The following is a 14890-nucleotide window of genomic DNA, read 5'->3' on the forward strand; positions in this document are numbered from 1 at the left end:
GAAAATATTCGCATGGAAATTGTTTGTAAGGAAATGAATTAACAAAGCAACTACTGTTACATCATAAGCAAAAGATACGTGCCCATGTGTTGTAAAAATGTCAGCTCTATAGCTTCAGCAGATTTCGAGAAAATAATTTAATATTCTGATGATAGGAAGTTGCTCACAAATATCACCTTAAAAGCATAATGCGATAAGAGTTTTGTTATGTAGTATCAGTTACACTTAAAACATATACAGTACCTAGGTAACTTTGCTTTGTACTGTAATATTGTTTTGATTAGTTTATTGATTACTTTTGTAAGGCTAAAGAACCATCAATATCAATTCCAACTTATCATGTCATACTCAATCTCTTTCTTTGGAATATCACTTTCTTTATGAATGATGTGTTTCATCCACTTAATACAGTATAATATTACACTACTATGGAATTTAAGTGAATATTCCTTCTTAACTCTCTATTATGTTATTAAGATTTAAAACACAAGTGCAATATTAAGAAATCAGTGTAATTACTTTTGTTTTACAGACAATATAGATAATACCAAACAGAAAGCAGCCATATAAAAATAACGACATAAAATTTCACATTCCGTTTCAAGTTTGTGCACCACTGTTTTCTTAATCCAACAGGCTGCTTATTCATATACACAACCCTTCCTCTTTCCATACTTAGCGCTTCCTGCCCGCGCACAATGTCAAGATCAGAAAAATGCGCTTGCTTTGACATCACTGCGATAGACAGTGATAAATCGAAATGCAAAAATTATCGCGATATATGACTTGATTGGTAGGAATTCAAAATTTCATTACACTTCATTGGCCGAAAAATGGAATGACGTCATATAAACGAAATAGTCACATTATTTCTTTACTTTATAAATACCCTGAAGATTTTTTTTTTTTACATTTATGTTCAACGGTGTTTATATTTCTAGACAGAAAATAAATGTACGTGGCGCATCCAGAAAGTAAGTTTCCCGATTTGTTCCCCTTGAAAGTAAACGTAATTAGCCGTGTCAATTGCGCATGCGTAACAGATCTATGACGCATCAATCATATGCCAGCCGGACAGGTCCCCCCTGGTGCCAGTAGCGTGGCAGTAGTGGTCCGAAATGGAAGCTCATATTCCTTCTCCCGCCGCCTGCCAGGTTCGGTCGGTGATAAAGTTCTTTAATGCATAAAGCACTGCGCCAATTGAAATTCATCGGCAGCTCTGTCAGGTCTATGGGCCGAACATCATGAGTAAGCAGATGGTGCGTCGCTGGTGTAGGCAGTTTTCCGAAGGTCATCAAAGTATCCATGATGAATAGCGCCGTGGACGACCGTCCCTCATCAATGATGATCGTGTTGAGCTGGTGCGGCAGTGCATCATGGAGAACTGTCGCTTCACGATTACGGAGCTGAGCAGCCATTTTCCGCAGATATCGCAATCCTTGTTGCATGAGATTGTCACTAAGCATCTGCTGTTCAAAAAAGTGTGTGCCAGGTGGGTGCCGAAAAACCTGACACCCGAACACAAAATGCAGCGTTTAGGAGCAGCACTGACATTTCTGCAACGGTATCACGATGACGGCGACGAGCTCCTCGACAGGATCGTCACGGGCGATGAGACTTGGATTTCGCACTTCACCCCGGAAACAAAGCAGCAGTGAATGCATTGGCGGCATAGTGGATCTCCGGTCAGGACGAAATTCAAACAGACGCTGTCGGTACGGAAAGTGATGTGCACGGTGTTCTGGGACAGGAAAGGTATTCTGCTCATTGACTTCCTTCCAAGAGGTGAAACAGTGAACGCTGACCGTTACTGTGAAACACTGCGGAAATTGCGACGTGCCATTCAAAACAAGAGGCGTGGAATGCTTACTGCAGGTGTTGTGCTCCTCCATGACAATGCTCGTCCACATACGGCTCGGCGCACAGCAGCTGTTTTGACGGAATTTGGCTGGGAATTGTTTCATCATCCACCCTACAGTCCTGATCTTGCTCCCAGCGATTTTCACGTTTTCTTGCACCTCAAGAAATTCCTGTCGCCCGGTGAGCGTTTTGGCAACGACGAAGAGCTGAAGACGTCTGTCACACGCTGGTTCCATTCACAGGCGGCAGAGTTCTACGACAGAGGGATACAAAAGTTGATCCCACGATACGACAAGTGTCTCAATTCTGATGGTGGCTATGTTGAAAAATAGCTGAAACATTGCTGTACCTGTTGTCAATAAATGTTTTCCTGAAAGTGTGTGTTCTTTTTTTTTAAATAGAGAAACTTACTTCCTGGATGCGCCTCGTATGTTAATAAAATGTTTTGCTATATTTTGTAAATCATATTGCGACCTCCTCAGCTCTTTACACGATCCAATGAATAGCGATCCACACTTCGGGAACCCCCAAATCATAGTTCAAAATCGCCAAATCTTCCAAAAAGGAACGTTAGGTAGTTAGTGATATTGTGAGCCTTTTGTTGCAGATAAGTGATAACGTTCTGTAAATACGAGTGTACTAATACTCACTATGACTCCAGGAGTGGACTGGTTCTGGACGAGCGGTGGAACCTGATCGGGGAAACAGTTCACTGTGAATCTGAGGCCGCTCCACGGACCCGATGTGCTGGTACGACGAGGTCTCAGCTCTTTATGGCTCGTGCATTGAGAATTTTTACTCCTGCAGGGACGCTGATGAGAATCGTCTCTCCTGAACATTTACAACAAATAAAGATTCTGAGAAAACTAATCATATTTGCTAAGCCTATTAACTAGCGTTTGACTTGGAAATAATGGACGATTTCCCATCGCTAGATTGGAGACATGCGCCAAAATAATAATAATAATAATAATAATAATAATAATAATAATGATTTATTTTAGCTGGCAGAGTTAAGGCCGTAAGGCCTTCTCTTCCACTCAACCAGCAACAGGGTGTTAAAAAAGTATCCAATATTTTGGAAGGTGATAGTATGCATCAAAACAAGGAAAAAATGTCTAATAAACATGGGTCCTAGAACACATACTTTCTGAGATCTGAACACTTGTTCATAGGTGATGCTCGATGTGACGTCCATTCATGGCAATGCATTTTTCTGCCCTACAATACGGCAGGCTACCAGATATCATACCGTAGTTGTCACCCCTGGCATGGAATATTGATACGTCGCAAAGAATACTGAAAACAAAAGTTTGGTTGCGGATATGAGCGGGGTTCAGCAGAGTTGGTATTGTGAATTTTCGTAATCACCATGTTTGGGCTGATAAAAATTCCCATGCAGTTGAAGAAATAAGGCATCAGCACCGATTCTCGATCAACGTATGGGCAGGCGTTCTTGGCGATAGATTAAGAGCCATACGTGCTACCACAGAGATTGACTGGAGCTCGTTATCAGGACTTTCTTATTGTCTGCCTTGCTGGAGTATGTGCCATGTCAGTAAAGACTACAGATGTGGTTCATGCATGATGGCACACCAGCACATTTTTTTTCCGCAATGAGCGTGAACACTTGACGCTGACATTTCAGGACTGCTGGATTGACTGGGAAGGCCCTGTACTTTGGCCTGCTCGTTCCCCAAACCTAAATCCCCTAGACTTTTGGTTATAAGGAACAACCAGGTCAATTTCAAATAGTACGTGATCCTTTACGTCGAAGGGCAGAGGAACTGTCATAAATGGACGTCACATTGAGCACCTCCTACGAACAAGTGTTCAGATCTCAGAAAGTGTGTGTTGTAGGACCCATGTTTATTCGACATTTTTTTCTTGTTTTGATGGATACTATCACCTTCTAAAATATTGAATACTTTTTTTATCACCCTGTCTATAGAGTGATTTTCCTCACTTATGAAGGTGATTCGTGTGATTATTTGGAAGCAAAAATCTAAATTAACTATTGGGATTATATTCATAATTAAGGAGTTAAGTGTCATTTGAAAACTGGGAAAATAACTTTTTTTTTTTCATTTCAGTACAGAGAATGCAAAATAATAATACGAACACTTCATCGTTCTAAAAATACAAAATATACGTGCCGATGTATCCCTGATACAATGCAGAATTTTTCAGCTTCGGTTTTAAGGAATTACATACACCTTATAAATTGCATTCTTTCATATCCCTAAGTTCTACTTAAATGAAATGTTTTATGCTTAATGTCTGAAATTGCTTTCCAACCTTAAAATTTTGCCTGCATAAAAAAGTTTTTGAAAGTGCTAATTTTCAAAATTTTAATTTTGCCATTAAAGGTAAAATTCATATTAAGAAGCACTAGCTCACTGGTTAAAATGTCTGCACTGCAAAAAGAAGAAGAAGAAGAAACTTTTTTTCTTCATATATTTAAACTTTTAAGAAATTTTAGTCTCGGAAAGGAAACTACTCATAGGCCTACTTGATAGGAAGAAGAAGAAGAAGAAGAAGAAGAAGAAGAAGAAGAAGAAGAAGAAGAAGAAGAAGAAATGTTTCATTAAATTCGTTTTGTTTCTAAATTTCTGTTAAAGGTAGGATAAAGTTTGAGCTACAGTTACTTGATCTTACTGAGGAAAAGGGTAATGCAAAATTTCATGCAACACTTTACCTAAAAAATTGTGAAATATATCGTCGGCTTACAAACAAAACATTTTAAATAAAAAATATTACTTCTGAGAAGAAAGGCATTTTGAAAAATCTTAACAAAACTGAATCATCAAAATATTATTTTTAAGAAGATATTTCTCTTTATGCGTATTTAATTTTCCAATTATAAGTTTATACACATATTATGTACATTATAAACATCTTTTTCTCATAAGTAATATTTTTAACTTAACGTGTTTTGCTTGTAAACCGACGCTATGATTTAAACATTTTTCAGAAAATGAACGATTAAGTTACAGATTGCTGGCTGGGATTATATTTGCATGACAGGACATTTTAATGCATAACTTGGTCATTTTATAGGTATTTTAAAATTTCTTTCACAGATATAAAGCTTAAAGTTTATATTAAATTACTATAAGAAAGAAGAAAAATATTTTTTCTTTATCCTCGAGGGTATATTTTGAGAAAATGAGCGGTAAACTTGCAGATTGCTGACTGGTATTGTGTTTAATGGCAGGACATTTCACTGCATAACTCGGTCAATTTTATAGATATCTTAAAGTCTCTTTCAAAGATATAAAGCTAAAAGTTCATTTCAAATTACAATAAAATCCCTCGTATCCGACACCCAATTAACCGGCAATACCAAAACAACGGCACGTTTGGCTAGACCAAAAAAAATCATTCATGCGAAAGCGAAGTGTCGAAGATTCGAGTGGTTTTCGTGGATCGCACATGCTGCATATTGTTTACTCTTTACATTGTTCACGCGTGAAAACAGACAGCAAACTCCGTCATATCTCTGGAGATCGGTAAGCTGACAGTTGGGTCTTGCCTCTTTTTATTTTCTCAGAGTGATAGCTAGTATACATAAACAAGAAGACACAGCTATGTCTAGGCGATAAAATGTGAGTAACAACTCAGAGTCACGAGTGAGATATGTCCAGGAGGGGAAAATATTTATTAATATGAAATTCAGACTAATCACTCACTCGACCCTTTACCACTCACTGAGTTGTCCTATACATCTCTCTCACACTCAAGCAGTTTTATTAATATCTGCCATTAGAGATATGTTAAAGAGGTTCAAATCAACGAGCGCTACTTCATCTTCACAGTTGTGATGTTGGCTACACTGCTCTTCATGTCACATGGCCGCTATTTAAAATTGTCTTAAGGTTACGAAAACGTTATTTTTTACGCTATTATGCATTACAATCAATTATGAAGTCATGAATGTACATTACCGTATTCAGTACTAAAAATAAACACTGTACGTATTTCAAAACTTTATTTTTAAATATCTACATATATGAACATTACTAAATTTAAATATTAAAAAAAAAAGTTTGTGCAGTACAGTATGTCTTTACCTAACCTATAAACGTATTTTTCAGTTATCCGGCACAGGCTTTGTCCTAAAGTTGCCGGATACGAGGAATTCTACTGTATTATAAATATAAAATATTATTTTTTTTTTTACCCTCGAAGATGTAATTATGTAACTCCTGAATTCTTTCAAAAAATATAATTTAGACGATTCTACTCACTCTCCCCGAATTTGAGATGTCTCCGAGTTGAAGGAATAACAGAAGCCATATTCACTCTTCTGGAGCTCGAACAGAGAGCAGCAGTTGAAGTTAGCTCCGCGCCACCAACACTTGTCCACAAAGAATTCTCTGCACGTTGACATGGTCTAGAAAAAACGATGTTGCAAAGCCTTGGTTTTTCTGAACCGACGCATGCGACGTGCGAGATGCGAGGCCCGCCTCACACAAATCCGGACTACACAAGGGATAGTGAGTGGTTTCTATAACCGCGTATCTCGCAACTATAGAAACCACTCACTCTCTCTCATGTAGTCCAGATTTGTGCGAGGCGGGCCTCGCATCTCGCACGTCGCAATCACAATAGCCAACACTCAACTTCCACTCCAGCGAAATCTCACATATCTAGGAATACCCCTCACCTCCAAACTCTCCTGGACCGAAGTAGCTAAAGAAACCTGGAGGAAATATAATGCAGCCACCAGAGCAATAAGCTACCTAAGTGGCATCAATCGACCCGGTTGTATAACCGAAACACTCCTCCACCTATACAAAGCATTGGTTAGATCCCTATGCATATATCCCTCCATTTACCTCGCACAAGCCCCTCCAACGACCCAATTGAAATTTGAAGCACGCGAAAGAAGAATTCTCCGCCAAATCTTCCACCTGCACAGACGCACCAGAAATAACACAGTTTACACTACGACAAAAACAAAGCCACTCTTCACACACATGAACAACATAAATAGGAAATACACACATTCGGCAGTAAATCGCGTATATACACAACACATATTCGCAAATCCCCCGAACACAAACAACAGAACAACACTGGAGAAACTCCTCTACAGCTACCACCAGCCCCAACCACCAAACTAAAACACACAAACAAAACCGCAAACACTGTTGGAAATTTGAATACTGTCTGAGAGAACACACGACAGCAACAGAGAGGCAGATGAATAAAATAACACCACACCATGAAAGTCTCCATAACGATTCAGACGCTTCTGCCACCGGAAGGGGAAACTCAAAATGTATGTATGTATGCACAGTGTTCTGCCCAAGAGCAGGTCTTTAACTGCAAACCCAGCATTTCCCTTTCTTGCTTTCCTCTTAATCTCCCCATATAATACTTTAATGCTGTCTATCAACTGATATCTTTTACCCCGAACTCTTGTCCCGTTCACCATTCCTTAAGCATTCCAAATTAACAAATTAGGCCTACACCAAAATAATTAAAACAAAAAAATAAAGTAAAAAATAAAATAAAATAAATAAAAAGCCAATCACCGCACTCACACACCTACTGGCACTTATGCCAGAAATAGTGTATAAGTATGTAAATATATATTTATTATTATTTATGTACAATGGCTGGAGAGGGCAACCTGCGCGTATAGGACCCTAAAACGGCCTCTGGCTCAAAGTCAGCCAGCCATGCGTCGGTTCAGAAAAACCAAGGCTTTAAAGATTGCATCATATAGAACTAGTTGACAAATAAATGCACTAGTCGAGTGGTAGGACTATTTACCGCTTTGATTACGTTACAAGAAGCATGAGGATTGCATGAGGAATTCAGAAGTTTTACATGATGACAATCTCTGTCACTATTTTCATGGAGGAGAAATTACTACTTTCTTCCGTGCTTTTTTGAAATGAAGTACGTAGACAGATTTCTTCTCAACCCTCTAAGTATGGAAGCAACTGAACACGACGTACCTCTAGCATGAGAAGGGTGATGTTGACGTTCTCCAGTAGCTCTGCATTCTCTGTATCGTTCCCGAAAGTAATTCCTATCTTGTCGAAGTCTCCGAAATTGACCGCAGTCATGCTAGCGACTAGCCGATCGTAAGCATTTGTAGTCATCTCGTCAGCATCTGCCAGATACCTGTAGTCAACAGAAATCAGTTTCTCCTAGAAACTGGCTATTTAGTAATAAATCTTAATGATATCTGTATGTTCACAGTAGTGCAGGACGTGCGCCCCAGCATGGGGAAGGCACTGGGGGCAGTTGATCCTACGGAGAAGTCAATCATTTCTACAGGGGTATCATTTTATTTTTACTTCAATTTTTATTGTACCCGAGTTTTTGAATGTCACTCCCACCCCTTTCACTAATGAAGTTAAATCGTTCTCCACATAGATCCAAGACCGCATACACAGTCATAGTAGCCTTACGGTCACAGTGAACAGTATGTTCCAAAAATATGTTCGCGTTTTCCAGTGACGAAAGAGCTTTCAATATTGCATCATTTTCCATTTGCCTACGTCGCATCCCGGTTTCCCTCACCTGCTTCTATTCGCCTCTCTGTAAATGCTAGTGACTGGGCTGTCTTAGCTCTTTTCTGAGAACATTAATTTATGTTTGGAATTGGATGTCTACGTAATATTATACCCATAAAATTGTTTAAAATAACTTAAATAAAAGGGCCTCGTTAAGTAATTAACTGCCACGTAATTTCCTCCCTTTCTACGACGCTGCGACGTAACCATTTGGACGGACAGTAGATAGCATGTCTGAATAATTTTATCTTTTCGGATCGGACAGAAGTGAAGATTGAATTTACAGTACGTAAGGTCTCTTTTATAGAGTAGGTACAGAATTATTTCAACATGAGTTACTGATACGAAGTACGAACCTGGTAATTGGAATTGTCCACACCTGTGGAGTAACGGTCAGCCCGTCTGGCTGCGAAACCAGGTGGCCCGGGTTCGAATCCCGGTCGGGGCAAGTTACCTGGTTGAGGTTTTTCCGGGGTTTTCCCTTAACCCAATACGAGCAAATGCTGGGTAACTTCCGGTGCTGGACCCCGGATTCATTTCACCGGCATTATCACCTTCATATCATTCAGACGCTAAATAATCTAGATGTCGATACAGCGTCGTAAAATAACCCAATAAAATAAATAAAAATTGGAATTAAGTACAATAGTCTACAGTGCGATAATATGCACATTAGAACTGAAGCCTGTATCGAAATGAACGGCCACCATTTTCAAAAATGTGTTTAAATATACATATTATGATTATTTTTCAATTTAACTTCATTCTCTATAGTGTACGCTAGTTTGCTGTAGACAGTATAATATACACTGTATAATGAATAAGTCCGCATGGAAAGCTCAGTTCGTGAGTAAAAACACTCATTGTTAATACTGTACTGTATTTCGATTAAACAAAAACATAATGAAAATTATCAAACTCAAAATCGCGATATTTCCTAGTTTACGTAAATGGATGAACTACTTTTCTTCCCTCCTATACCTAGTAAAGTGATTTGTTTGTATTTTACGCCAGTATCATCGAACTCCAGTCGTGGAAGGGGGTAGCAAACGGTGTTTCCGGTTCTTTAGCGTTGATCCAAAGGTATAGCCAGGTTAATATTAGAAATGTTAGTAAAAATAAAATGATGTCCCTGTACTTCATTTCATTTGCCGTGACATGTAAAAATTACTTCCTTGAATTTGTGATTGCTTGCGAATACGGACTATTACCTTTCTGAGAACAGAGGAATATTCTTGTAAATTCTTACGTTCTATGTTTCAAATAGGACATATAATAAGAAATATTAACAAATAGTGTAATAATAAATAAGTGTTGCAGCTATGTTTATTGTATCTCTTCCGCAGAAATGGTTCAACTGTGGAATATTTGTTCTGAATAATAGGTGCTTACTTCTCTCGGAAAAGCAGAGCTTTGTCCCAGCGTACATGGTTGCTGTCGCAAATAGTAAAGGCTGGGAACGGAAGGTTTTCGATGGGGAAGTTGGTGCTTTCCAAAACAGTCATGGTGGGGCTAGTCTGATAGCGGTCCCAGATGTTGGAAGACGTAAATAACGCTCCAACTACAGCCATCGAACAGAGGCTTGCCCATATGCATCTGGAAGGAAACATTTTTCATTATTACCACCAACAACACCACAATTCTAAATAAAATCGCCGTATTAAGTCGTACAAGCTTCAAATTTAGATGTGTATGGAATTAAACGGGTTACATAGGCTGCTTGTTTATGCGGATGACGTGAGTATGTTAGGAGAAAATCCACAAACGATTAGAGAAAACACGGAAATTTTACTTGAAGCAAGTAAAGCGATAGGCCTAGATTTGGAAGTAAATCCCGAAAAGACAAAGTATATGATTGTGTCTCGTGACCAAAATATTATACGAAATGGAAACATAAAAACTGGAGATTTATCCTTCGAAGAGGATAAATTTCAAATATCTTGAAGCAACAGTAACAAACATAAATGACACTCGGGAGGAAATTAAACGCAGAATACAAATGGGAAATGTCTTATTATTCGGTTGAGAAACTTTTCTTCATCCAGGCTACTTTAAAAAATACTGAAAGTTAGAATTTATAAAACAGTTATAAAACAATCTACCGGTTGTTCTGTATGGTTGTGAAATTTGGTCTCTTACTTTGAACGAGGAACAGAGGTTAAGGGTGTTCGAGAATAAGATGCTTAGGAAAATATTTGTGGCTAAGAGGAATGAAGTTGCAGGAGAATGGAGAAAGTTACAAAACAAAGAACTGCACGCTTTATATTCTTCACCCAACATAATTTGGGAACATTAAATCTATACGTTTGAGATGGGCAGGGCATGTAGAACGTACAGGCCATTTAACCTCAGACATGAATAATTTATCCCAAGTAATCAGATTACAGATTTTTTTCCCTAGAGACACGATTCAGGTATGTTTTATTGCCGAAAGTTATGTCGTAAATTTCTCGGGCCAATGGAGGGTATTATTGCAATACGACCAGCTTCCAGCTGTTGCGTAGCTTAAAAATGACAACGTGTGAGTGCTAGAGATGAACAATGATCGAGAAAGCAAGACTAACAGCGCCTGCAAAGCCGAAACCCGCACGACAATGTTGTATACGTCGTTGACGTAAAGACTGCTTGTGAGTGTTTCGAGACGCCGAGATTGATCACTCCCGAAGTCCGGAACGTCAGGCAGTGTCTTGAATCGCCATAGTTGTTTATATCTGACTGAACTTTTATCTACTTTGGCAACTGTTATGTATGTATGAACAATCAAGTAGCCTATTTGAAACATCATCTCTATCTTTCAGTGCATAATAATCCGTTCCCCAATCTTTATTTAATTACTAGGCCCTTATTAAAAGGCTAGGAATTTTTTTTCATATGTTTGAGATCAAGTGTGCAATCTCGAGTAAAAAGATATTAACGTTATGTTTTATGTTGCTTAGAAATGCAAATTTATTTGAGAATTGTAGGTAATATATAATAGAACCAGAACATTTTATAACTAAGATACTATTCTGTTTTGTCTTTCATGCTCGACCATGCCGAACTGTAGTAATTATACACCTGGTAGCAGCGCTTTAATGGACCTCATTAAGTACACCTATTCATCAAAGTTCAGGTTTTCCACCAATCAGAAAGCACCACTGTAGCAATATGAAAGCGCAAGTATCGATTATTCTCGGATATGCAATCGAAAGACAACTAGCGAAACGTCACGGAGGCTGGAAATCCAATACTGTCGCAGAAGGTTATGTTCTGTTACTATAATAATTAGCGTTAATTGTAAATAATATTCAAATAAATTCAATTTGTCATCTCGTTTTCAATGTCTAAATCAATTTCCAGGTTATATCAAGTTTAATGTTCATTTTACTCTCTAGATTATATCAAGGTCAATGACATTTGTTCCTCGGAAAAAAATCAATGCTTTCGCGTCTGCGCACATCTCACAATTTACGAGATATTGCACAAGGTCACTTCCGCTCCCCAGTCAGATAAGAATAATATGAATACTTGTGAATAATTTCAAGTTAGAAATATGGTCGAGCATAAAAAGTCGTATGAAACTTGCCTATAATGGTAATTAAGACGCTCGTATGAAAATTATGAAACTCGCTTGCGCTCGTTTCATAAATGTACTAGCGTCTTAATTACTACCATTATAGGCTCGTTGCATAATGTACTATTTGTCTCATTTAAACATTTATAATGTTATTTATTTCAATGACGTTATGTTATTCAGAGTTACGAAATCTTTCCACGCCGACCAAATGCTATTTCGAGAATGATGAGCGAGACTCGAAAAACAAATGCAACGAAAATAGCGAGCGAGAGCAGCAGTTAGTTTTGTTCATCTCTAGTAAGAGCATATAATATCTAGCAACGATTTCTCGGTATTTTTTAATGTCTTGATTTCATAAGTGGTAATCTTAAGTCATGTTAACTACGCTAAAACTAAAGACCAAAGAGTTTCGCTACCTATGGATGTCTCGTATTGCTTTATGACTCTGTTGAATGGGCAAAAAAGGCAATTCTAGAAGGTATATAATTTTACAATATTAGGCATATTCGATAATTAACATAATAATGCCTGTAGTGCTAATAATAATGAAAATGATGATAAAATCATTTATTGATCAATTTCGAAGAAAAAACTTATGCATCGAGAACCGTAGCGTAGCGTGTCATTCGTGCCAATCAACACATTGCGATGCCTGAACATAAACTGTAGCTATATATCGTGACTAGGAAGATTAAATCTCTCACAGAAATATCGAGTAGCAGACAGACATGTAATAATTTCTTGCTACACTGCATTGTTAAAAAATGACGGGTTGTAGTGGCACACTTTGGTTCCCAATCAACACTAAAGTTCACAAAATTCCAAAATCAGACGCATTTCAGTTTCATGAACCACCATACAGTTTTTAATAAAATGATGATTATCACAACGAAAGATAACGTTTAACAAAATAAAGAAAAATACATCCAAAAAAGTGTCAAAGCTTGGATAGGAGAAGAAATGTTTGAGGAAAATGGAACAGGGAGAAGAGTACGACAACGATGCCCCCTTATCACCTACTCTATTCAACATCTACTCTGAGGATTTAGTCAAGATGTGTTTTCAGAACATGGGAGAGGTGAAAGTAGGAGAAAGAAGAATGAAATGCAGAAGATTTGCTGCTGATATAGCATTGTTAGCAGAAAAGGAGACGATACAAAGGGATATGCTACTGGAGCTAAATGACAGCTGTGAGTAATATGGGATGAAGACAAATGCAAAAATGGGTATGGCTGTGTTGGGGAGGATAGCCGTCGGTTTTACGTGAATATTGATCATATTTCTACTAAACTTTCAAGAACATTGAGAACTTTGCTTCTCCTTAAGAGATTAAAAACTATTGTACTTGAAAACTATATCCGTTATGCTTATTTTGCTTACTTTCAAAGTACTCTTACCTATGGAATATTGCTATGGGGCAACAGTGCTTTTATAAATAGGGTCCTATTCCTTCCAAAAAGGGCCATAAGAATTATATAAAATGCAACTTTTAATGAACACTATAAACCTTTACTTGTGACAAACAAAATCATGACTGTAATAAATTTATATAGGCTATTCTAGAGTTAATTTTGTATGTTAAGGACAATCTTCCAACTTTAACATTAAGAAAAGATATTCATTCCTATGACACAATACAAGGAAATGATTTTAATATCGTAACTTGTAGACTTGCAAAAAAAAAAAAAAAAAAGAAGAAGAAGAAGAAGAGCTGCTCTCAAATTTTACACCTCTATTTGGTTAATATTAAATCCTTTTTATAACCCTGACGAATTTTTTGATTGTACAATCTCGTTGTACTTGTTCCATTTTAACTGATCTTGTCTATACATATTGTTTTTAGACATGTAATTTAAACTATTAAACTACATATCGACAGATCTAGACGATATCTTTCGTTTAACACCAAAATCTAGGCGCTAGTACATCGGAATCGCAAGATATAGACCTATTGCCCGAAAATGTTCGCGTATGGCTGGAAACACGGATTTTCCTTTATAAGGAGTAGTAGGTTATTTTACGACGCTTTATCAACATCTAAGGTTATTTAGCGTCTGAATGTGATGAAGGTGATAATGCCGGTGAAATGAGTCCGGGGTCCAGCACCGAAAGTTACCCAGCATTTGCTCATATTGGGTTGAGGGAAAACCCCGGAAAAAACTTCAACCAGGTAACCTGCCCCCACCGGGAATCGAACCCGGGCCACCTGGTTTCGCGGCCAGACGCGCTGACCGTTACTCCACAGGTGTGGAATTCCTTTAGAATCGTCCATATTATCACCCCTCAACGTAAGGCCCTAACTTCCTAACCATTCTGTATTTTTATAATCTTAACGTTCTCGTACTCGTGAAGAATCGAGGTAAAAGATAATGAAAGTACACATTGTAAATATTAAAACAAATTAAAACGTTGCAGGAACTGAGTTCCGGAAAGTATGTGGATTGCATGTACGGGGTGAACAAAAGTTCACTACGCCAACATTTTTATCGCCGAACAAACCAAAACAAATGTCCACTTACAGCATTCCGTGTTTGTTCCGCGCACACTAGTGAACAAGAGCGCACACGGTGGCGTTTGTCAACAGATCACTTATCTTCTAATGTTTTAGCAAATTTTTGTTCACGCTATAAGTTGTTTGAGCTCTTATTTTTCATTTCATTTTCATTTCAATAAATTCAGCTTGTTTTGCTATTAGATCTATGCAAAAGACAGTAAATATCAATACCTTAAAAACAATATACTTTGCATACTTCCACTCGGTAATGAGTTTTGGAATAATATTCTGGGGAAATTCCACAGATAGTAACAGTATATTTCTATTACAAAAAAGAGTAATTAGAATAATAGTAGGTGCCAAATCTAGGGAATCGTGTAGGGCTACTTTCAAAAAACTACAAATAATGCCCATGGCTTGTCAGTATATCTTTTCATTAATAAT

General features: G+C 37.8%; 1 protein-coding gene across 1 annotated transcript in view; it reads right to left on the reverse strand.

Moving 5' to 3' along the window:
• LOC138698798 (pickpocket protein 19-like) overlaps positions 1–14890 on the reverse strand; it is a 43052-nt gene that overhangs the window by 21414 nt on the left and 6748 nt on the right. Inside the window, exons 2-5 of the mRNA XM_069825023.1 lie at positions 9789–9992; positions 7833–8001; positions 6111–6256; positions 2511–2691 (exon numbers count right to left, since the gene is read on the reverse strand). Of these exons, the coding sequence (XP_069681124.1) occupies positions 2511–2691; positions 6111–6256; positions 7833–8001; positions 9789–9992 (700 nt within the window). The remainder of the gene's footprint in view (positions 1–2510; positions 2692–6110; positions 6257–7832; positions 8002–9788; positions 9993–14890) is intronic.

This window comes from Periplaneta americana, chromosome 4 (genome assembly GCF_040183065.1).
Source record: "Periplaneta americana isolate PAMFEO1 chromosome 4, P.americana_PAMFEO1_priV1, whole genome shotgun sequence".
NCBI lineage: Eukaryota > Metazoa > Arthropoda > Insecta > Blattodea > Blattidae > Periplaneta > Periplaneta americana.